Source organism: Drosophila albomicans, chromosome 3 (assembly GCF_009650485.2).
Source record: "Drosophila albomicans strain 15112-1751.03 chromosome 3, ASM965048v2, whole genome shotgun sequence".
NCBI classification, from domain to species: Eukaryota; Metazoa; Arthropoda; class Insecta; order Diptera; family Drosophilidae; genus Drosophila; species Drosophila albomicans.
This window is the reverse complement of record NC_047629.2, coordinates 53,582,015-53,607,384: the sequence shown is the minus strand read 5'-3', so window position 1 is coordinate 53,607,384 and position 25,370 is coordinate 53,582,015. Positions and strand designations below refer to the sequence as shown.

At 37.0% G+C, this 25,370-nt stretch overlaps 2 protein-coding genes across 2 annotated transcripts in view; both read right to left on the bottom strand.

The window, feature by feature from the left end:
* LOC117570959 (uncharacterized) overlaps positions 1–23,909 on the bottom strand; it is a 35,334-nt gene extending 11,425 nt beyond the window's left edge. Inside the window, exons 1-2 of the mRNA XM_034252902.2 lie at positions 22,879–23,909; positions 9,274–9,469 (exon numbers count right to left, since the gene is read on the bottom strand). Of these exons, the coding sequence (XP_034108793.1) occupies positions 9,274–9,469; positions 22,879–23,013 (331 nt within the window). The 5' untranslated portion in view covers positions 23,014–23,909. The remainder of the gene's footprint in view (positions 1–9,273; positions 9,470–22,878) is intronic.
* On the bottom strand, positions 7,805–9,259 carry LOC117570964 (uncharacterized). Its single transcript, XM_034252906.2, has one exon. It carries the CDS (start codon positions 9,143–9,145, stop codon positions 8,354–8,356), a length of 792 nt encoding a protein of 263 aa, XP_034108797.1. The 5' UTR covers positions 9,146–9,259; the 3' UTR covers positions 7,805–8,353.
* Positions 23,910–25,370: the final 1,461 nt, after the last annotated feature.

The window sequence follows — 25,370 nt, the reverse complement described above, 5'->3', positions numbered from 1 at the left end:
TTGTTGTTGCTATTTCTTCGTCTCTCTGGGGAATCTCAACAATCGCTGGGGAAGCTGCAAATAAATTAACACTTCCTTAAACGATAAACACAAGATCGCCCAAAAGAAATAGCAATAATAACAATAATGCTGGCAGAAACGAGTTGGAATCGCAAAAGAAAACAAAAAGAAGTAGTAAACATGTAAGCTACCGTCGAGTATGCTCGACAGTGATATACCCGTTAGCTATACTGACTAAAAGGAAGACAGTGCGGTATTATAATTATAATATACCAAATTAATATACCATAAAAGTTCTAAAATATACCGAAGACTATATTATATATTAGGTATTATTCTTATATTATACCAAATTAATATACCATAAAATACTAAATATACTGAAGGCTAAAATTGGTATATTGATATAGTACTATATTCAAAATATACCAGATTGTCAGCAAAATTCTGGAGGTATAAAGTTATCGTACCTTTCTAATATACCACAAAAATATACCACCAGCGATATTTGGTATATTGATTGCAAGTGAAGTGCAACTCAAATCATGGAAGTACGAAGTTATAATACTCTTCTAGTATACTACAAAATACTAACAATATACTAAAGACTATGTTTGGTATATTGATATAATATTACATTTAAAAAACCTAGAGCCACGAAGTTATAATAATCTTCTAATATACAAAAAAATACTAAAATATACCAAAGCCTACATATATTTGGTTTGCTGATATAGTACTACACTCAAAATATACCAAATTGTCACCGAAAGCAACTCAGATCCTGGAAGCATGAAGTTATACATACATTTCTACCCTATGGGTAGCGGGTATAATAATGCTGGTCAAAACGAGTTGGAATCGCAAAAGAAAACAAAAAAAGGAGTAGTAAAAAATGCCGCAGCACAATTGCAATTGATAATAATTCGTTAAGTAATTGTCGGTGTGGATTCGTTTGATTTTCGTTTATTAATTTTAATTGCATTAGCCGACAAATGGTAAATGGCAAAAACAGCAAACAGCGAACAACAAATAGCAAACAGCAATTGGCAATTGGTAATAGGCATTTGGTAAATAGACACTCGCAAATGGGGAGTTGCCAGAGACAACGCCTCACGGCTGTTTTACCAGCTCTCCGATTAAGTGCACAATGCACAAAAAATACAAAAAAAATAAATAAAACAAAGTCGAAACGCAAACACATAAAGTGGTCTCTCTTTCTATCTCTCTCTCTGTCTCTCTTTCTCTATAAACTTTAGCTGGCTTTAACTCTATTAAATCGACACTCGAAAGAACTGCAATTAAAACGCAGTGAAACTTTCGCTTCGAGTGTTTGCTCGTAATGCGCTTTTCAATTACTCGACAATGAAAGCTCTTTAGTTTGTTTATAAAACAGATAAGCTGTTTTTCTCAAGAACAATATTTGTTTCACTCTTCTCTTATCCTTTTTGCAGCTCTCGCTCCCTCGCAATTTATCTATCTGTTTGGCTTAAGCACTTTCAGCGGAATTATGTATTTAAAGTGCTCAAACAATTAGCAAGTCATTATAGATGATATCAATTTTAATTATACAGAATTTTATTGACACCATTTTGCCTGTTTTGAGGGGCTTTTGACAATAAGTTCTAATCACTTTTGAAGGGGTATATAGGAATAATGTACTTATAAAGATTGCTTCTAAAGAGTTACCACTTTTTATATGATATTTGTCGTATCAATTTTCTGATCAGAATACAAAAAAATATATCTCAATTAGATATTCATATATGAGCAATAAAAAATAAAATGCTGCTTTTCTTGAACTATTAAACTATGCAACGCAAGTTTAAGTAAGACATCACAAATAGTTTCATATTTTTATATATGAAATATGTTCAATTATACTGCAAATAATATACTATACACATATTTTTCTTTTCAATATGTGTAATTCTTTGGCGATTTCACCAGAAAATTACTCATATATTCTTTGCATATTTTTTTTTACTTCTCATATAAATTTGCCTCAAATACCTAAATCAAAAACTTGCATAATTTAATCAGCTTTGTATTAAATCATTAATCATTATTGTATTTTAAATAACTTCTTTCTTTTTTCAATATAACTTACTTTAATTATTATTTATTTCTATTACTTTTCCCATAAAATTTATTAAACTTATTTTCGTTCTTATTTCATTACATACCTCTTTTTAAAAAATGTAATTTTATTTCCATATTAATAGTTATTTTACTCTTATTTTTTGCCTCTAAATTCAAAAACAAAAACTAAGAAAATTTAATTGCTTTTTTTCTTTCATCTTTTCACTAATAGAATTTAGTCATTTTCTTTTCCTTCATCCTATTTAAATATATTCCCATAACTTTCATTATCTCTACAGGGTATCTCTTAGTTTATCTACCACATCGATGTGAGTGCCTGATGAATTGTTTGTTATATTGTTTTGGTTGGTTTTCGCTTTTGGCAAATTGGTTTGAAAACGTGACGATAAAATGATAAAGTAATTATGAATACATGACACACCGACTCGACTTGGCATTAACATTTGCTACATTTGTTAGCAAAAGCTTATTGTTGTGGTCTCGGTTATTGTTCTGGTGCTGTTGACACTTGTTAATTTTGAATGGGTTTCTTTTTATACACATATATTTTATATTGTAGCTAACGGTGTAAGTTATTCTTAACTTTATTCGCTTTGGAATGAAACTAAACTGGTTGCCTGCGTTGTCTGTCAACAGCACTTAATGGAATTTAGCAGCGATCTTCATGGTGGCTTCGCCTCAAGGCAAACCTCTGGGAGGAAAACACCTTGCCGCAGTTTTTCGTTGCCGTTTGCTGTTCGACATTTACATAAGTTGCCGCCCACATCGCCAGACACGGCTATCGCTGCGGACAGCTTCAAGTGACTATCGATATCTCTTTTCGGAGTTTTTTTTTTTTTTTTTTTGTGTGGAAGACATGTAGAGCAGCAGCAGCAGCAATCGAAGGAGCTGCAAGCTGCAAGCTGGAAGCTGCATGTTGGGAGTTTGCAGCAGACGGTTGCTGTTGCTGTTCGAGTTGCCCGTTGTCGTCGTTGTTGCACTCAAAAAATGTCTAGCGGCAAACGACAATCACGATTTTGTGTCTGAAATGTTTTTTGCGCGTTTTCAATTTCCACTTTTTTTGTTGTTGTTGTTGCTGTGGCAAGGGGAAAAGGCCACGCAGCAGCGCCCCATAAAGGCAATGATACGCCTGTCCAGCCAATATGCATACCTCCAATTTTATTTTTCTGTATTTTTGTAGAGTGCACAATATGTTTCTCCTTTATTTTCGGTTTTTATGTTAGTTTGGGAAAAACGTTGCAAGGCGACGCTAATTGTTTCCGTCGGTTAATAAAAATATTTCAGGCCAGTTACAAATTGAAAACAAGGCTGCTGTTGTTGCTGCTCGACTCAGACTGTTTATGCAACGCTTCAGTTTCCAGCACGACAACAACAACAAAGAAAAAAAAATGCAAATTGACATTTTACGTGGTTGCAACACCACCAAAACAGCAGCAACAACAGCAGCCCAACGATGCTGGCTGGCAAATAAGGAGCAAACACGACGTCGATGGCGATGTCGACAATGATGGCCAAACTGCAAACAGCCAAAAAAGAGGCCCACAAAATATACTCTTGGCGACACTTTTTCGCCTGCCAAATCTCTTGCCAAAATAAAAACGGGCTGTGTTAAAGGTCAATGAGTTTTTGTGGGGTTGCAGGGCACTGGACCTGAACCTGGAACTGTCTCTCTGCCTGCCTGCCTCTCTGCCTGTCTGTCGAATATTCATAGTTGCCAAAAGCAAAAAGAGAAGAAACACAGCTCCTTTTATTGTTTGGCCCGTTGTGCAATAATCCCAATTGCAAACGCGACCAATTTCATAGACATTTCAGCTTATGTGGAGAGTCAATAACTTCACACAGATGTCCGATACTGTCAGCATCGGCATACTCGTATTCGTATAACGTGCCCCCAATGTCGCCCTCTGGCTTCATTTATTTTTCTATCTCTTTCCTCCTTTGCCTTTTGTGAAAGCGCGTTAAAGCCTTGTCAACTAAATGACAACGCCTATTCAATAAGGGGCAAATACATTGCAGCTAAATGTGGGCTAAGCTGCGTAAACAATTGTTAAAGGCCGTGTTTAACTAGCAAACTTAAACTGCCTCACACAAGGTGGCAACGCTGTCAATTTATTCTCGTTACATCAGCGAGACAATAAAGTAAACTTTAGCGTAAAGATTATCTGTGATGCATTGTAAAGCAAATGCTAGCTTAGCGAAGAAAAATGTGTGCAAAAGTGAAAAAAGATAAATGTAAGAAATAAATGTATTATAAACTTCTGTGAAATATTCTATTAAAGTGACAAAACCTAAAGAAACAATTTCGAATATTAACAAGTAAGAAAGCTACAGTCGAGTGTACTCGACTGTGAGATACCCGCTACCCATTTTGAATAAAAGCATTATATTTTGCGGTATATTTCTCAAAATATACCAAATATACTACAAAAATACTAAAAATATACCAAATGGTATGTTTGGTATATCGATACAGCATACCATTCAAAATATACCATAGACGGCACAATGTGCCAGATTGTCGGCCAAAGCATACAAAAGTATTTCTTTAATAACTTCCACAATTTTTATCTGATCGCAACCAAATTTTCAGGAATTATAACTACTATAGTAATTATAGTACATACCAAAATTCGCAACTCTAGCTTTAAATTTACGCTTGTTATTCGAAATTTTTGATTTGCGGGGGCGGAAGGGGGCGTGACAAAAATTTGAAACAAACTTGATCTGCGTGCAAACATAACAAATGTTGTCGAAAAAAAATTATAGCTCTATCTCTTATAGTCTCTGAGATCTAGGTGTTCATACGGACGGACGGACAGACACACAGACGGACAGACACACAGACGGACAGACGGACATGGCTAGATCGTCTCGGCTGTTGACGCTGATCAAGAATATATATACTTTATAGGGTCGGAGATGCCTCCTTCTACCTGTTACATACATTTCCTGTCGGCACAAAGTTATAATACCCTTCTACCCTATGGGTAGCGGGTATAAAAACTACATATACAAAATTTGAATAAAGAAAACTAAAAGAAAGAATTTTAAATATTGAAAATTAAATAGTATTTGAATTGTGAAAACTAAAAGAAAGAATTTTGCTTATTGAAAACACAGTAAAAGTTGTACTTCAAATTAAAATTAGCGGCAAAAAACAATGAAGTACAAAAATAAATTGACAAAAAATATAAATGGAATTGACAATAAAAACATACATCACATTTGTAAGTCTAATATGTATGAAATTCTTTTCAAAACTATGAATTCCTAAAACTTCAATTAAGAATTCATCATCGTTTAAAATATTAACAAATAAAACCCAGCTACGATTGCATTTTTAAGAACTGATAGCAAATACAGAATGTGAATAAAATAATAAATATATAATGTTAAATGAGTTACATGTCTAAAAGTACTAAAATCAGCAACAAAAGATACTTCAACATTTTGAATATTAACAATTGTAAAGAAGCTTTTGTTGCACTTCTAAATTGTTCTTCTTAAAACTGTCAACAGAGTGGCAACACTGCGCACTAATGTTAAGGAATTGTAATAAGGAAACTGAAATTGAGTTACTAATAAAGCAACAAATAATTGAATTATTCTCAGCATAGAGGAAATTGCACTTAACTGCACTTTGTAGCCTAGATTTTAATGCCAAGTTAATTAATCAAATTCCCATTTGATTAAGGCAACAATTTGTCAAGGTGGCAACGCTGTTTGTTGAGCTTTGCTTTGCATTTGACTTGCAAATGGAATAACTGTTGCTGCAATTACAGATATATGAAGATAATTAAACGAATTGGACACATGGAAAACGACGACGACGCTGCTGGAAAGTCTATCATGCACATGAGAAAATTGGAAAACTTATTGTGTGAAATTGTTGGCTGGGCAATTTGTAAGTTTGTACTCGTAAGAGAGACAATGGCGCGAACTTTGAAGTTGCAGAGAAGTTGGCGAGTTGCGGGCGAGAACACTTTCCCGTGATGTCTGTCGAATGGCAAAGCTCTGAAGCGTAACCACTTAAAAATAAGTCCAAGCCCAGGTTGAGGCTGAATCTGAGGCTGAAGACGAGACCCAAGTTGACCTCATTAAAGGCAGTCAACGGCGGCGGCAATCAGCGGGTAGTTATAGCAAAAGAGTCAGAGTCAGAGTCGGGAAGAGAACAACGAGAACAATAAAATTACAATAATCGCTTTGGCAACGCCAGCGATGTGGAGAACACTTTTGGAGCTGAAAGTTGAAGGCGGCACATGGACACACATATTCATATACATTTTTTGGGGTGTTCAAGCGAGCATGATGATGATGATGATGACGGTGATGGTGATTATGAACTTGCAGAAGGTCCGTTGACAATGAAGCGTTGATATGCCAACGATAACTTTGAAAAAAGTTTACCTTTAACATGCACTTTTGTGGCGAATCTTTTCTGTTTGTTCTTTCTCTGCTTTGCTCTGGTTACGCTTTGGCGAATTCTTTAACGATGAGTTTGTTAACCTTCGACGCTTCGGAGCTCGCAGTTGGCCTGTCAGCGTGAAATTGACTCGAAAAGCCACTTACAGAGAATCAGGGAATCGACTAACGGTATTCTCAACGAAAGAATTAAATGGCATTAGGAGCGCGCGTTTTGCCATTTTTTTGGGGCAAATATGTGACTGCAAAGCACAAGTGTGGGAAACGAAGCGAGGCAACAACTCGGTTTGTTGCCAGCCATTTGTTTAGTTAATGGCATAAATATTAAACTGCGATTACAGACAGACGGACAGCCGATCAACAGTAATAACAACAACAGCAACAACAACAATAGCTCGATGGCTCTTTGGCCACTGTCATGGCCACATTTCACTTTCAACGGGGCAACATCTCAACGAGAAATCGTGATGAAATTGATTTGCGGCTCAACTCTTAACGTTTTTTTTTTCTTTCTGTTTCTTCGCCATCATAGCTACTGACAGCTGTAAGGAGAGGAGCGAAGTGGAGGGAAGGGGGAAGTCTCCTGCATAATTTTCTCACTTTCCAGCTATTTTGCATTTTGCTATCAACTATCAAATGTTCATTTGTCTGCTGCTGCTGTTTTGTTTTGTTTTGATTTTTTCTACTAGTATTTTGATACTTCACTGTCAAATTGGCAATGTCTTCCCCCCTCGTCTCTTCGCTTACTCCTAGTCTTTTGCAATTGCCACTTTAACACGAAATTGAATTTAATTTCATTTTGTAGTTGTGTCTTGTGTTGTTTTGTTGCCTTGTTTCGTAGCTGCTTTGTTTCATTTGGCATGTTTGCTGTCTAATTGAGCGAGAAATTGCCGTTGATTGATTGTTTTGCATGCAATTTGTTATTGTTGCAGTTCCACTGTCAGGGCAACATTGATCAACTTTGAATAGATTTCAACACACATAAAACAAAGCTGCCAAAAATCAAAAGACTTGGCAAAAATGTTGCCAACGAAATGTTGCTAGCAACAAATGTTGCACTGCTTTACATTACAGTGTAGTGTGCACTGTTTGAACTGCTTGCCACACTGCTTGACAGCTTGTTTACGAATGGAATTGTCATGTTTATGGTAATTAAGAGCTAATGGGTTCTACGCCATTGCAAGCGTTAATTAACAACATGGAAAATTCTGCAGCGAAACTTCACTGCCAACAAAGTATCTCAATGTGTGTGTTGTTGTTTGTGTGCGAAAAACTGCTGCTGCAAGTCTCTGCTGGCAATATATATTTCCTCAATTGCAATTTACAAAGATAAACCGCCAGCCGGAGGCACTCAGCAAGTTGGGCGCCCCCTTGAGGCTGCCAAATCGCAACTTATTAATTTCCAAACGGGTTCGCCAAAGGCCGCCAATGAACTGAACTGAACTGAACCAGCAACAACCAGGCAAGTCGAACGTTGTCGATGGCGATGCCGACGCCGATCTTTGGCTGCTCGGCCATTTATCAATTCATGAGCTTGGCATCGATGAGGCCTGGTAGCCATGGTTAGCCATGGCGACAAGGTTCAGGCAGCGGCAGCCCATAAACCAGCGTTCAACGTTCCGCAAAGTGTGAAAAAAGCGCCAAATGCGACTTGTGCGCAGAGAGAAGAGAAGAGAGATATTGGGACGAAGACAGTGTCGCATTAGGCGTGCAGGTGTCCATTTAATTGACAGCTAACGAGGCACAACGGACCTGGCCATCAAAAAGTGATTAAGTGCAGCCAGCCAGCCAAAAGGCCTTAAAAGGGGCTGATGTTACCTTGATCTGTTCAATAATCGCAAATAGTTTGCCAGGATATCTGCTGTCGATAGCATCTAATGTCACTCGGCTGAGACTGTGAACTGAGATCTTCGCGCTCCCCGTGTGATGCAAATAATGCATCCATAATCCAATCGCAACGCGCTGTGGATCGTTTTATGTTCTGCAACTCGAGATGTATGTCCAGCAGATCCTCCTGTAAGTCAAGGCTACTCAAACTACGAGCTGAGCTGCTGCTCTGCAGATCAGCCACTTGCTTCATTTGCTCCTCAGTTGCTTCCTCTTCGGTTGCGCTTTCTTCCTCAAATTCCCTTTCCTCCCTTAGCTGTCTTTCCTGTTCGTAAAGCGCATCCGTAAAGGGCGTTCTCAATTCATTCTTCTGACTACTCAATCCAGTCAACATAGATCTCAAAGGTTTCAGCTTTTCATCCGGCTCACATTCCGGCACCATCATCGACATCGGCGATGGAAAACGTTGGCAACTGCCTCGCAACTCATCCAGCTGCAACTCCGCTTCCAAGCTGTTCTGCTCCAAGGCGAGTATGCGCCAAATGGAGACACCAATTGCTGCCTGACCGTGCTTCACATTGAACTCTCGCTGCACTTCGTACATCAGCCAACGCAACTCGCAAAGATTTTGCCAACGCTTGAACTTGGCCATGCGCAACTCCTGCGCTTGTTCCCTTTCTTCCAGCAGCTGAAGACGACAGTTAAGCTCTTCGGGAGATAGTTGTTGTATCTCGTCGGGTCTCAGAGAGAGACGATGCGTCCAGTAGAGTATTTTTGACTTATCATACAACATTGCAACATACTCTCACTCTTTGTTCTATGCACTCAATTAAAAATCTCTTTCACTTTAAACTAAATTTGCACATTTCATTTTCCCAAACATTGACAAAATGTCTACTAAGATCATTTTTGTGTACTTACCCACAGAACTAATGATGTAGGTGGCTGGTGGCTTGAGAACGCTCCGCGCAAACGCGCCACGCAACACTTCGAGAGCGCAGGGCTCGGCGGTGACCAGCAGCATTCCAGGCGCCACATGTCCGGCATATTTGAGCGCACGTGTTGCCGCCGTCAGTGGGGCATTCCACCAGCATTGCGCGTTGGCCGCCAGGAAGTTCTGCAAAAAACACGATTGGAGGAAACGTGTTAAAAGTCGCGCAGTTTAACGCAATGAAAGCCGGAAAGAAAAGCAAGAGAGAAAAGCTAAACAAGTCAGAAACGAGAAACAGTTTCAAATCGATTTCTGTACTCGGTACTTTGATATGATAACGGAGTATATTAGGTTTGTGATCATTTCAAGTGTATGTAAAGGGAGGACGAAGAAAGAAAAGCGAGAGAGTCAAACTAAAGAACTCAAACGCAATATTGTGGAAATTTAAAAAATTTTTAAAGGGAACAGAGGAAGAAAAAACGAAAAGGTAAAGCTAAACAAGTCAAAAACGAGGAATAGTTTTAAATCGATTTTGTACTCGGCACTTTAGTAGCTAAATGAGTATGATAGGATTGTGGGAATTTCAATGGGGAAAGGAAGAAAGAAAAGAAAGTTAGAAAGAAAACAAGTCAGAAAGGGTGAACATGAACATGAAAATGATTTTGGGTTCTCGGTACTTTGATACAGTTAAAGATTATGATAGGTTTGTGAGAATTCAAGGTATCTGTATATTGGAAAAGAAGTAAGAAAAGCCGGAAAAACTCGACATTTAACATAATTTTTGTACTGTGTACTTTAAAGAGTGTAAGAGCTCAAAGTGCTCGTATAAGGAAAATATATACATATTTTATATATTTGTTTGTCTGTTTGTATTATGATTAAACGTCAATGCGTCGTAGATCTCAGAAAACAAACAATAAATGATATGAGCAGCCTAATTTTAAAATACAATATATTCAAAAAGATTTTAAATTATCTAATATTCCTATTTGAAATTTTTATTAAAATACAAGTTATTTTTTTGATTAACTAATAAATATTATATAGGAACTTCAGCTAACTGTACTCTTACTATTTTCATAATTCAACCTACAGCTATCTCTAAGTCGATCACAGTTTTAGTTGCAGTTTCCATAGCAGTTCCTGACAACTTTCATTTGATTTCAGTTTTATAGAATACAATTATATGAGTTTCACCTGATTGACTATAAAAATTAATTACCGGATGGCTGCTTGGGAATTACAAGATTCTCTAGAGTATGCTTCATATTCATTAATTTAATTGAAACTGTCACTGCCAATAAAATATTTGTTAATATCAGAGATAGCCAAACAAGTTGTGTCAGCTGACCAAAGAGAACTTTTAAGCTGTTGTTGATAAAGAAATATCTCGAGATTTAGATAAAATCTCAAGTTTATGTTAAATGGAATTATACAAACAAAATCGAGAATAATGCTGTTTGATTCAGTTCAAAATAATAACTGAAACATTAAATATAACAATTAAATAAAACATTCTAACATTTTACTTCAAGTAAGTTTTAATTTTAGCTTGAAAACGCTCTGGTGCAATAAAATAATAATAATAATAATTTTGAATTTTTGCTGAAATTAAATTCTAAATAAAACTTCTTCATTTCATGTTCTAAATAGCTACAGCAAAAATTAAACGTTTATAAGATTCTTAAAGGAAAACTTATAAGTTTAAATTGGAATAGTTGATTCATTTAAGAGCTGAGTTTTCAGCAATTTTCCAATCAATGCATCAACAATGCAGAAAATATAAGAACACATATATTTATCAATTTTATCATCATAATCTTTAAGATTATAGTGCTAAAAATTGAAAACCAATTTATAAAAATTTGGATAGTTGATTCATTTGAGAGTTGTCTGAAAGAAGCCATAAACACTGCAGACTCTGGTGTAATTTTTCAATCAATGCAGAATCTGAATTAAATCTGCAGAATCAGAATTGAACAATTTAGTTTTGAATGGCATCAAGAAAGAGTCTGAAAGGAATCAGTTGTTTGTTGGCACAGAGTTGAGAGTAGCAGTTGATCTAATTGACAAATTGCAGTGCTGCAAGTGGCATAATTGAGTTAGGCCGCCCCTGTTGCAACTTGCAACCGCTGCTGCTGTTGCTGCCACTTCAGTTGTAGCTGCTTACGAGTAAAGAGTTATCCATCTGTGGGCGTAGCGTGTATATAGCCCAAACCAGTTGGCAGTCGTCAATTAGCTAAGCGGATCGCAGCACGCCCCTGAACAACAACAACAACATCTGCAACTGCAACACATATTTGCTGTTGTTGAGGAGGCGCCACAAAGTCGCTGCATCATTGCCTCAATTGATGCATTGTTGTTGTTGTCGTGAATGAAATGCCAAATCCTCAACACGTTCTGGCCCATATAACTCCAAGCACAGCGTTTATTTATGTATTTCTTTAGAGTATTGCCAACATTTTTTTCTTTTCGGCTTTTTGTGTCTGCTCTGTTCCCAACACTTTTTCAAAACTTTTGTCCGCGGGCAACAAATAAATGTCCAATTTGTGCGGTGACAGGAACACTTGAGGCACGTTTCTGATGTAAACATGGGCCCAGGGATCTCAGGCTAAAAGTCACACACAAAAACTCTCAATATATAAAGCCAGCCAAGGAATGTAGATGCAGCTGAGAAGGAGGAGGAGGAAAGGTCTTAGGAAATGCAAGTTTAAAGTGCAGTCAAAGGTTTTATTTGCAAGTTTCTCTTTAGTTTCACTCAAAAAACAAAAAAAAAGTAAAGAGTGCCTTTTCCGTAGCTTTTATAGTTTCACGCTAATGAACATCACCCAGATTTTGGGTCGCTTTTTATTTTGGTTTTGGTTTTGTTTTTGCTTTTGTGGTCTCAGCGATTTGACCTTTTCGATGCCATTTCTCGATGTGGTCACTCCTTGGCTTTTTAATGTCGCCAGCACGTCGACTCCGAGTCTCTGTGTCTAGTGTCTAGTGTTATACAATGCAGATGTCAGTTGGGGGGAGCTGGACTCGAGTTGGAGGCTCGACTAATGCATGAGATGGCGCAAAAATTAACTCGTCATTGCCTGATGAACCCGTCAGAGGAGAGCTTTAAAGTCATCTGCCCATAAAAAGTGGGCGTGTTCGGCTGTCACGCGCCGACATCAGATGACAACGTCCAAGCCAAGCATTATCTGCATTATCTATGCAATCATAAAACCATAAAAAAAAACATGCTCTGGGCACCGACAAAACTCTCCTCCACAATTTTCTGCTGCATCATCTGATGGCATCCCAAAAACAACAACAACAACAACAACAAAAATGAAAAGCGAAAAAAATATGTGTTTATGGCTTCTTCGATTTTCGTGCCGGCTTTCGGAAGTAATGCAAAACTTTTAATAATCGAATTAAATGTGTTTGGCTACGAAAGTCATTTGACAGACGACTGATGTTTTTTGTTTTTTTGTGGCTGCCACAAACGGTGGCGCTTTCATATTGGACTTTTACTTAATGCCTCGCAGCCGAAAACTCCCACCAACGAAAAAAAAAAGAAGACAACGACGAAAAATGTGTACAAAACATTTAAAGACTGTTTGCGGTGGCTTTAAATAGACAAAACTATCACCAAGCGTCTCCGTCTCGACTCGAGTTGGTCCAAGTTGTAAGTTGACTGACACTGTGTGGCGACTCAAGGGGAATCTTTCACTCTGTGTCTGTCTCTGAGAGATAATAACAATTTACAAACACAAATGTGTAGGCATTGTGGCAAGCAGCAAACAGCAAACAGCAAGCTGCCATGGAGCTTAATAGAGTTATGATGAAGAGAGTATAATAATCCTTGACCTTACCACGAACAAACATCAACTTGCAGCAGCCACTTAAAAAGCAACAACAACAACAACTACTACCATAAAAAAAGAAGAAACAAACGCTTGCTGTGTGTGGTTTTATTGAAGATTCCTTCGTGGAGCGGTTTCTACTTTTAGTTTTCCGTTTTAATTTTTGCAAGCAGCAAAACTATAAAGTTGCCGCTTTTATGAAATAGTTGGAAAAGACTAAAGTAAAGTACAAGCATATGAAAATACACACAGAGAAAAGCGACAGACTTTGTGCAAAAAGTCGTATATTAAATTTACGAAAAATAACGAAATATTCGTAAACAAACAAGAATTCTATATGTGTACTAAAAGTTGTTAATTGAAATATTTCATTGGTTGTACACTTTGAGTATTAATGTAGAAATATATTACTAAAATATTTGTATGCTCACTACTCATAGAGTAGGAGGGTATTATAACAAACAGAAGAAGGTATGTCCTACCCTATATAGTATATATATTCTTGATTGTGCCTTGGCGCTGTTGATCGTTAAAGACATGTCCGTTTGTCCGTCTGTCTGTATGGGCTTAGTTTCGTTGGCTGACCAGATTGCGGACTAAAATGTTGTTATTTAAGTAGTTCATTATTTCCACACTTTAAGGATTAACATAGAAATATATGGTTGAAAGATATTCAACAAATTTTGAGAACAGGAAATATATTTAAGCAATAAAAGTTGGTAATTTAAGTGATTCTTTATTTCCACACTTTAGGAGTTTATTCCGAAATATATTCTTTAAATATTTTTCATTAACGTGAAATCTATTTGAGCAACTAAATTTATTAATATAAATAGTTTATCATACCCCCACTTTAGTGTTTAATACTCAAAGTTGTTTTATATTTTAATCAAACAGAATATACATTTTTACTATAAAATTTTGTGTAAGTTGTTCTTAACTTTTAGTACTAATACAGAAATGTATTATGTACAGGAATTTCCTATATTTTTTCGAATCAAATTTTGCTATTATATTATGTGTTTAATTTCCCTTCCTTGAGGTTTTATGCTGAAATATATACAAGCATGATGTTTAATATCTTCAACAAACAGTAAATATCTTTGCCCAATAAAATTTGGCGTAAGTAGTTCACTATTTCCACACTTTGAGGATTAATGGAAAAAAGTCTGAATTGACTTCCTTAACGATTGCCAATAAACATTTTTACGCAGAAGTCTCCTTTAATACATTAAAGTCGTATTACTATTCACAGCTATATTAATGGTTATAGGCCAATTAAATATGTCGAAATATTAAGCGAATCAATGAACAAAGAAACAATGCAAATTACAAAGACAACCTAAGTATTTAGAGTCTTTAAAATATCGTTGTACGTAAGCGAATAATAAATCTTTTGGCAGGCAACATCATTAGTTCAATACTGAGTATAACAATAAACATAATTATTTAAATGACTTAAATGAGTTTTTTCTTTTTTTTTGCAAAGTTTCCCAGCCTGAAATTACAATTACAAAATGTGCTCATTCCCAAGACTAAAGTCCGTGGGCTTCTTTTTTCTATGCGGCTATCTAAGGGCGTCATCATTGTTTATATGTCTGCTACTCCTCCGAGTGGTGGTCAATGCTTGTCGTTGTCTATGTCTTCTGCTAAAATAAAACTACTCAACTCGAGTCGGACTGTCGGAAGCGGCTGCTTGCATAAATATGTTCAGCGAGAGAGCTCGCAACAATTCCAATCAATGCCTCAACTGATAAGCGCACAAATTGCATAGCCACAAAGCAACGCCCAGTTGGAAGCAGTAGAAGAAGGAAGGAGAATTGAGTAATCCACCCCACTGACCAAGTGAGGGGTTGGGAATGGGATTCTTGACAGCGTCTTTAGCAATTTGCACTGCACTTAAAGTGCCACATCGACATCGAATTGGTCAGTCGGGCGTAGCTTTGGGAATGCCTTAGGCATTGACTGTGGTGAGGGTTGTTGTAATCCAGATCAGGAATTGGGATGGAGTTCATTGAACCAGTGTCCTGCACATGGCCGATTTGTTTTATTAGTTTTTGTGTCGAGGCTTAAGTCATGTTTGTATTTGCCAAAACAAATTGCACTGGCAGCTGGCAAATGGCATAAAAACAGGACATACAGGACACACATAAAACTGCATCTGACAGTGCACAACGACGTATCTTCTTGGCAACCCTTTTTTGCAATTAATAACAAATATCAACTCGACTCGATGCCATTCTCATTCTCATTTCAATTCAATTCGTTTCAACTTCAACTTAAGTCTTTAAGCTGCAACTTCCCCCCAAAACCTTTTCCAGAGAGAGCTGTCAGAGCTCGTCTACAAAACTTTTTCGTATTGCAAAACTTTTGGCAAATAAAACGAGAAACTGCACAAAATAAATACCCACCTATATATGTATATATAGAGAAGAATTTATATAGAGTTTTACGACAGATATCAGCTGCTAAAAATCAGCAGCGCCTCAATTTAAAACCGAAGCGTGAAAAGTCTATTAGGTTGCGAGCTGTAGAAGTTCGAACAACAACACTGTGGGAACAATAAAGTCTGTTGCAGTCAGCTCCAATTTCAACCGAGTTGCCCACACTCCCCCCGCTCCCTCTGCTCTGCTGCCCCCTCTCTGTCTCTGTCTCTGTCTCGTTACCTAGCCGGATCTCATTGGAGCTGCCAACTCTTGGCACCTGTTCAGTTGTGCTCTGACGCTGCTTTTGAATTTGATTTGTTGACGTTGTCGTTGTTTTGTGTAGCAATTGTAATACCCTATAGAATAGCATAGCAAAGCATATTTGCTGGCATAATTTAAATCACAATAATGCATAACAAGAAAATTATACTTGAGTATGCTCGACTGTGAGATACCCGCTACTTATTTTGAAAAAAAAGATAGTGCGGTTTTAGTCTTCAAATATACCAAATAATATACCGCACAAATACTAAAATATACTTAAGACCATATTTAGTATATTTATAAAGTATCACATACGAAATATACCAGTAAGGTCAAAATATACCGAATTGCCATACGAAATATACCATTAAGGTCAAAATATACCAAATTATCTGCCAAAGCAGCTAAGAGTCCCATACACATTTTTTTCTTTAATAACTTCAACAATTTTTATCTAATTACAACCAATTAGGTATATTTTGACAGTAGTACTATACGTAGTACTATACCTACATACCAAATATACCATTAGTATACCAAATATACCATTAACGTCAAAATATACCTAATTGTCATCCAAATATACCATTAGCGTAAAAATATACCAAATTATATTTATTATTTGCGACTCTACTTTCAAGATTACACTGGTTATTCGATTTGCGGAGGCGAAAATGGGCGTGGCAAAAATTTGAATCAAACCTAATATGCGTGCAAAGATAAAAAGTGCTTTCGATAGAAAATTATATCGTATAGTCTCTAAGATCTACGTGATCATACAGACGGACGGACAAACAGACGGACCTGGATATATCGTATCTGATGTTGACTCTGATCAAGAATAAATATACTTTATGGAGTAGAAGATACCTCCTTCTACCTTTTATACCCTAGCGAGTATAAAAAGTATCTGCTCGTCGTGCAAAAGTATCTCAAAGTCGTAGCCCTTGTTGTAATTGCTGTTATTGTTTGCCGCTGGCTTTTGTATTTTGGCGTTGATGCGCAGCTGGCAGTTGCTGAAAAGTCTGGTCTGTCGCTTTTAGCAGTTAGTTAAATAGCTGCTGTATCTATACAACTGCAAAATGTATCTGCAGTTGTTAGCACGCAACTTCTATGTCTGTCATTCAATCAATCCGGCAATCATGCAATGAAAAACTCTGAGTGCATTAAATATGGTATATGAAGCAACATTTCCCACATTACTAAACTAAAAGCTGACTGTCAACATTTAATGGGAATAGATGAGACTGCTGTCAGAAATTCTAATTGCAATGCTATGCCAAAGTCCACAGATGGTAGAAAAAGATAATCAACCTAAGCAGTAATTTAGTTATTGAGTTTTAATTGCAATATCTAGAACACTTGACTATGACTATATAAGATTGTTTGGCAATGACAAATTAAGACATTAATTGCAAAATCAATTTCAATACTCATAGAGCAGTCTTCTAACTCTCGCGAGTTATTTCACAGCTCAGCACAGAGAAAGCGACCGCCAAGTCAGGTGAAAGAGAATCTACAACTTGAACATATGTAATCAGGTTTATGCTCGTCGTAAGTCATTAAAAATGTGTGAGCTTAAAATAGAACTGAAAACAAAGTTCAGAAACTCGAACAGCTGAGAGAAAAACCACAACAGAAATAGAAATAGAAACAACAGTGGAAATAGAAATGGAAATAGAAAAAAACTAGACAAACAAAGCGAAAGATCAGACAGATCGTAACACATTTGTGTGTGTGTGTGTGTTTCATAAGCCTAAAGTTTTCCCTTTTCTTCTGTATTCCAAGTCAATAAATCAACAGGTTGCACAGCAAATTATAAACACATCTTTTGCAGTTTTTACTATTAAACGGTTATGGGGAGTCGTTAGTCGATCAACTTGGGTGATGTGTTAATCTGGTTAATGCCAATTTGAAGCATAACTGTTACAAATACGAAAGCAACTCTCATCGTACTCGTAAATGCAGCTGGTTTAATTAACTTTTAACCAAACAACATTTCGGCTAACACCCCGAGGCGCAACAACTGTGTTGTTGTGTTGTGTTGTGTACTCGTAAATGTGAATACGAGTATATACTCGAATTCGAACTCAAACTCATACTCAAAACTTCAACTCCAACTCGAATCAGAGTCTCGCATATGTCTGACAAGAGTGTGGGGCAATTATTGTCGCCGGCGTGACTTGGAACTGAACTGAAGCAGTTTGCCACTTGACTGTGGACATTGGACACTCCAGACTCCACACACAACGATGAACTGACTGACTGAACGTAATCCAAGACGACCTTGTTGTCGACTTTTGATCGAAGAAACTTCGCTTGCATAATCCAGCCAGCAGCCAGATGCCCTCTTGCAGCCCACACAATTTACTTTGTTTTGCCTTCTTTTGTTTGCCAATCAAATTAGTCACTTAAAGCAATTGCAATTGCTGTGCTATTGAAATTGAAATTTTAAAATTAAAATCAATTATAAGGCACAAGCCAACCAATTAAAAGCGAGGCGACAAAACTAAATTTGAGTTTAAATGTTGCACCATCGTTAAAATGTTCATTTAACTCAATCAGCTTAATCGAGGAGGGAAGCAACAAACAGTTGTTGGGGAGTTTAGAGAAGGGGGGAATCAACAATCAAAGCCTATAACAATTCGAATTCGAATTGGTTTCCACTCTGTGTGTGCCGCGTGCCGATAAATCAATTTGCTTTGGCTTCGACTTCAGCTTCAGCTTCGTCTGCTTCACTTTTGGTTTATTTTCATTTTGATTGCACATGAAATTGTATTTGATCAAGCCAGAAAGTTGCCAGCGGCGAAGGAGTCGAAGTTGAAGCACTTAACAAGCTTGCCAAGAGTGAATGGCGTCGATTGTTCACATCAAGATCAAAACAGGAATCGAACTGCGTTCAAGATAGTTCTTTTTAACGCATTTCACTTTTCAATTTCATTGCCAAATGAATTCTTTGGATGACATAATTCTGCACTCTAAAGCATAAAGAACAAACGCAACGCAAAAAACTTGCTGCAATCTTATTTAGTTAAGACGCTTGTCTGGCCGTAAAAGTCAAACAATAATAATAATAAAATATCACGAAATACACGAAGAAACAACTTGTTTTAGCTCATGTCATTTGTCTGTTGCACACAAAAAAAAAGAGAGAGAGAAACACATAAAATAAACAATGCGGTTCAGAGATCAGTTGTTGTGGGTGCAGACCTCGGGGCATAACTTTTTTTTTTATACTTTTTGCTGTTTTGCTAATAAAATATTAGTACTAACATGCCTCAGAACTGACACTGAAGCTGCCTCGTTAGCTATAAGGCCAACAAAAATAAGATATACTGCATGCTATTAAAAAATATCATAAGGAAACTTCAAAAAGCTTGTTGTAAAAACCTTCCTTATTATAATCTTCAATAAAATTGGAAAATATGAAATTTTTTATATTTATCTATTTATCATAGAAATAGTTTGCTCAAGCAGCAAATCATTATGTTTTTCTCTGGCTGTCGTAAAAAGAAAACATTAACAATTTATTTAAAATGCATATCCTAAACTTTATAACACTTTTCTTGCCACATGCTGTCGGGTGTTTTATGATAAACTTTAATTAGTTTTCAATGGATTGCACAAGCGTGTTAATTTCGTCACACTAAAATGCGCATATTTTCTCATCATTCTCTCTACGGCCGGAAGCCATTTAAAAGTCCCAACATTAAAATAATATATATCTCTGTCGACTCGAGTTTTGATATGCTCATTAAGTCCATTGTCCCTGGGAAACGCCCTTAAAAATGCGTATACGTAATATGTCGAAAAACGAAATACTGAAGTTCTGTGAAAGGTAAAGAAGCTAACGCAACATTAACTTCAGACTTCAGACTTGCCACGCCCAGCATAATTCACACATGATTGCACCTCAAGCAAAACAAAGTCACAAAACTCACAAGTTTATCATCGCTGTTTGTTTAGTCGAAACGTCTTTTGACTGAACTTTAGTCACTTCCTGTTCTCTCTCTCTTACATCAATTTTCAATAATAATTTTTGGGCATTTCACGTGAAGCATGCCCCGAATTGGCATTGTTTACTGTTTACTGTTTGGCCCTAAACAACACATCTTTTGGCCTCTTCCGATTCACATTCAGGGCACGCTCCATTGTTTGCTCTTATCTCTCTGTCTCTCTCTAGACACAACTGATGATGAGAAACTCTACAAACGGAGCCGAGGCACGTAATATTAATTAGCACACTGGACTGTCCAACTTGGGGCACTTTATGAATGCTTCTCGTTTGGATTTTCGTAATGTATGCACTTACAGATATCTCTATATATGTATATATTGTACACACACATGTAAATGGAAATGTCAACGGAAACTCAAGGGAATTACTTCGCTTCAACTCGACGTCGTCGTGAATGTGCCAACATTTTGGTATGCAAAGTGCAAAAAATCGCAGGGAAATAACCGGGTCTAAAGCAGATAAAGAACGCCGTTGACACTTCTCTTGAAGTGTGTCTTGACCAAAACTTACAATTGAATGCACACAGCGTTCGTTCATTCGTTCGTGTGTACAAATAAATTACTCACTTTTAAGGCAATCGCACGACATTTAATTAAGTAATAATGAACCATAAATACAAAAAAGGGAAGTTGAAAATACGCAAATGGAATTTAAGTTGCCAACTGAATTAGCAATTGCAAATTGTTGATGGCTAACTTACAAGTTTATCAAGTTTCAAATAAGAAACTTGTGCAATTTAGACTTAACTTGAATAAGTCACTACAAAATGATGCAATTTAGAAACTTCAAGAAGTCTCTTATCTAAAAACATTTAACATAAATTTAGTTGTGGATTTTCTAATACATTGTTGAAGGAACATTTATAAATGTATTAAGTTGAGAAATTTGTTCTTTATTTGAAATTATTAGAGAACGATGAAGTTTAGAAAGTTCAAGAAGTCTCGAATCTAAACACTTTAAATGTAAATCAAGCTGTGGTTTTTCATTAAAATTGAATTTGAATTTATAAAAATCTTAAGTTTTTAATAAGAAGCTTGAGAAATATTAACTTGAGAAATATTAATTTCCAATCATTATAGAATGACGCAGTTTAGAAGTCACGAATCTAAACACCTTAAAAATAAATTTAGTTGTGGATTTTCTTCCACATTCTTAAATATATAATTCATTATGTTTTTAAAAAGAAACTTGGCAAATTTGTTCTTAATTTGAAATTATTATAGAATAATCCAGTTTAAAAACTTCTAAGAATTTCGAGAATAAACCGAATTCTAACAACATTCAAAAACATTTACATAGTTGTGAATTTTCTATATATTATTTTTTATTAAACACTGTTCCCAAATTAGTAAATAGAATTAATTTTTAGTTTTACTGTTTTTCCAAAAATTTAAATGTTATATACACATTTCTTATTTATCTAAGTTGAATTGGAATTTTTTATTTTGTTGTTTCTTCATAGCAAATTTCATATGGAAAGAATCTGATAAAGTTATTCTCAGATGTATATAAATATATCTTTAATATTATTATTTCAAACTCTAGCCACTTCACACAAATCAATTTTTCTCATGCTTTATAAACATGACAAACCTGACAGCAATAACTTGAAATGACAGCAATCAGTTGAAAACTCATCCACTTATTGAAACCACATTATCTCACACAAAAAATCATGTTAAATATTTTTCGTTTATTTTTAGAGCACTTTGCAAATAAATTCAGCAAATGAGTAGGAAGTGAAGCTTGACTATATTGGCTCCATTCAACAAGTATCGCGCATTATTTTGCATATTATTGTTGATCTAGTGTTTTTAATTTTTATTTTTTTTATTTTGAGTCATTTGTGTCGCTACATAAATTAAAGCCACAAACTTGAACTTGACTAGTGACGTCATGCGACAATCAAGTTGCAATACAACATCATCCAACATTGAACAGAACCCACAGACAATACAAACTCAGCCACCGAAAAACTGAATAAAAAAATTCGGAATAAAAAAACTAAAACTCATTTTGTATTCAAATTTGCTGTCAACGCGACGTGTTGATGAATGCATCAAGGGAGAAGAGGAAGAGAGAGAGAGAGGGGGGAATAAAGTGGAAGCTGAATGAAACAAAATGCCGCAGTTTCGATTTGCTTTTAACGTTGCAATTTATAATGAACTTCATGAATATGAAAGCCAGCCCTGCTGTGATTTATTTGCTGTAGTGCTTATCTGCTGCAAGCTGCAACTTGCATCTTGGCAAAAAGGAGCAACTTTTTTAGCCAGAGTCATCAATATAAGTCGACGATAATAAAAACAGAACTTGGCCCAGACAAACACGCAGAGTTCTGCTCTTTGTAAATTGCAGTTGCAATTGCAAGTTGTAAGTTGTAAGTTGCATGCGACTTGCGATGCTCTTGTCTAGTCTGAATGACGCCACACACAAAATTTGCCGCTATTCGCAATCCGAACAACTCCTAAGTTTGTAACCTGTGTAACTCGCCATCGTTCCAAGTCATTTGTTGTCATGGGAAGTGCTCACAGAAATGGAAAAAAAAACAGCAACGCACATCTCGAAGCGACCTTGAAACGACGACGATTATACTATAAACATCTCTACACTACAAAAATATATGTAAGTGTACCTAAAGTACTTTTCCACGCCTCGCGAAACCTGTCCACACTGTTTAGTTATATTTATAGGTTATTGCACGAGATTATCTCGAAATCATTAACAATAATTTGTTAATACTTTTTACTACTTTTTAGCTAAGATGGCAATCTTTACTAGCGATCTTTATGGCATTTAATTTCCTCTCAACTACAACAGAGTATTTTGTAATATTTGCAATCTATTGGTGAATCACTTGGTTTCTTTTTTTTTTGTTGGTTGTTTTGCAATTCTCGAACATCCTCACGCACTTTGGGGCGCTAAAGCGCCGCCTGAACTGAGACATTGGGACTTGCAACCAGTTGTGTCCAGAAACCAGTTCAGAGTTCTCTTTGCGTGTGTAAATGTCTATGTGTGTGTGTTGGAGACGGAGTTGGAGTTGGAGAGACTCACCTGAAATATCATATATCCCGAGTCGTACATCCAAAAGTCCTCGGGCGTGTGGCCCGGCTTGCTCAGCTGGATGGCCAGGCAGCGCTGCAGTATGAGACGACAGCGCTGTGGACCACCGGGTGACTTGGTGCCCATTGCGTTGTGATTTTCTTTTTGCTGTTTTTTTGCTGTGTTTTTCGCTTGTGTTTTGTCTAAAAATACCGCGGAGTCGTTGTCGACTAAAGTTCAAGTTGATGCCTCCTCAACCGGGGCGGCTCAATTCGTTTGTTGTTGCTGTTATTTTAGTTCTTTTTTTTACTTTTTATTTTATTTTCAACTTTGCTTTTGCCGTAGTAGTTGTGCGTTCAAAGCTTCATTACAGCGTCACTTTTAATGGTCAACGAAAAAACAAAAGAGAATAAGAACTAAACGAAGAAGCAGCAGCCAAAAGAACGAAACTCGTATTAAACTGTCGGTCGATTAGTTTGGTTTGGTTTGGTTTTGCTTGCTGTTGTGTTGTTGTTGTTACATTTTTGTTTTCGCACACTTTTATTTTTCGTTGCTCTTTTGCTTTAATGGCTTTTACTTTGACTCTCGCATGAACTTATAGGCTGAAGCGACGACATATTCAACCGCAGCAACACATCGATGCGACGGCGCACGCGCAACGAACAGAGACGAAGACGACGACGACGACGATGGCGACAACGTCAACGAGAACGAGCACAGCGCGAATTGCCAACCGAACGTACCGAGCGACAGAAACAGACTGAGCGCTGCTGCTGCGTTTGCTGTGGTTCGGCTGTTTGCTGCTGCTGCTGCTGCTGCTGCTGTCGCATAGCACGAGCGCCAACGAAGCGACAGCGACGCGAGCTGCTTCGGCTGCGCAAGTGGCGTTTGCATTGGCAGCAGCAAACTTTGGCTTTGCTTTGCTTTGTTTTTGTTTTTACTTTTTTTTGGTTTTGTTTTTGTTTTCGCACACACGTTTTTTTGGAGAGTTAGTGTCTCCGGCTTTGAAGTTTTGCCTGCGTGTTGGAGACTTTGCGGCTTTGCTGAAATGACAAAAACAACAATAAAACGAGAAGCGGCATTAAAACCTTGATTATAAAATCAATTAGACGCGAAAAAAAACAAGATTAAAAAAATATACAAACAACAAATGGTTAAGGCGACGTCTCACAGTCTACCTAGTCTGCTCCTAATAATATTGTATTATCATCATCATCAGCGTTAGCATTAGCAATCAAACGTAACGGTAAGCCAAATTTTTGGCAACTCTCCCACCAACTCTGGCCATTTCCTACCCAAATTACCGGATATAATAATGACTATAAATGAGTTAATTAAAATTAGACGCTAGTTTTTAGAGCATAGCTTAAATCTATGTGTGAGCTGAGACGTTATTTGTGGCTAGAATTCAATTTGCATGTACAGCAAGGAAATGCCAGTCGTAGATTGCCTTTAATTGCGCATACGCCATGTACGACACAACGCATGTCAATCAGCTTAGCATTTGCCTTTTCCTCAATGCACAAACTGTCATATGAAGCAGTAAAAAATACTGAGAATGCAATCAAAAATGGCAAGAAAAATAACAGGTGAGCATGCTTGACTTTAAGATGCTCTGTAAAAATGTAACTACATATAGTTTATGCGTCGTCTAGCATCATTAAAGCTTGTCATACCCTCTATATTTTGGAGGTAAGGTATTTCGCTGTGCGTCAGCATTAGAAATTTACATCAGCAATTTATCAGATTACGAGTTTTGTGAGATTTACACGATTATTTGATTCGTGTCGCGTTCACCAGGCAGTCAGTCAGTCACTCAGTCAGTCACTTGCCTTATCTTTTGGCATTTGTCGCACATTCATCTTCCGAATTCGGTCAACGCGCGCGCGACGCGACCATAAAAAGAGTGTAAAGTGAGGGAGAGAAGACAGCACAGCACAGCAACAACAGATTTTGAGGGCTACTGTGAAACCACAGCGAACGAAAAGAAGGAGGAGGAGAGAAAGAAGAAGCTTTGCATTCACTGTTGTAAAAGGCAAAGTCAAAGTCGCAGCCAATTAAATGGCGATGATCTCATCGCCCACGTTTCGAGACACAATTCGATTCTCAGCGCCTTTTGGCCAGAAGAGATCAAGTGACTGCTGCGAGATGTCGAAGAGTATTTTTATATTTTTTGTTTACCCCGACCCTTTACGCATTTTCCTTATATTATTTATTTATTATACTTTTATTTGTCGACCCATTAAGAGGCGGTCTTTGTTAGAAAACAAGTTTCTTAGCCAAGCAACAGGCTGGCCAACCTACCAACCAGACAACAGACAACCCAAACTCAAACCCAAACCCAACTCAACGTTAGCCACATTCCATGAGAAAGAGAATTTGCCAGCTGCGACTGTCCACCAGCTTTTGGCTTTTCGGCTTTTGTTTATCTCTGTGGCTGTTGCTGTTTGTCTTACAAATCATAAACATAACAAATGGGAGAAACCAACCCAACAGAAAACACA

Bases quoted from the DNA above. Each gene is read 5' to 3' on its own strand.
- LOC117570964 (XM_034252906.2), bottom strand. From the start codon at position 9,145: ATGTTGTATGATAAGTCAAAAATACTCTACTGGACGCATCGTCTCTCT.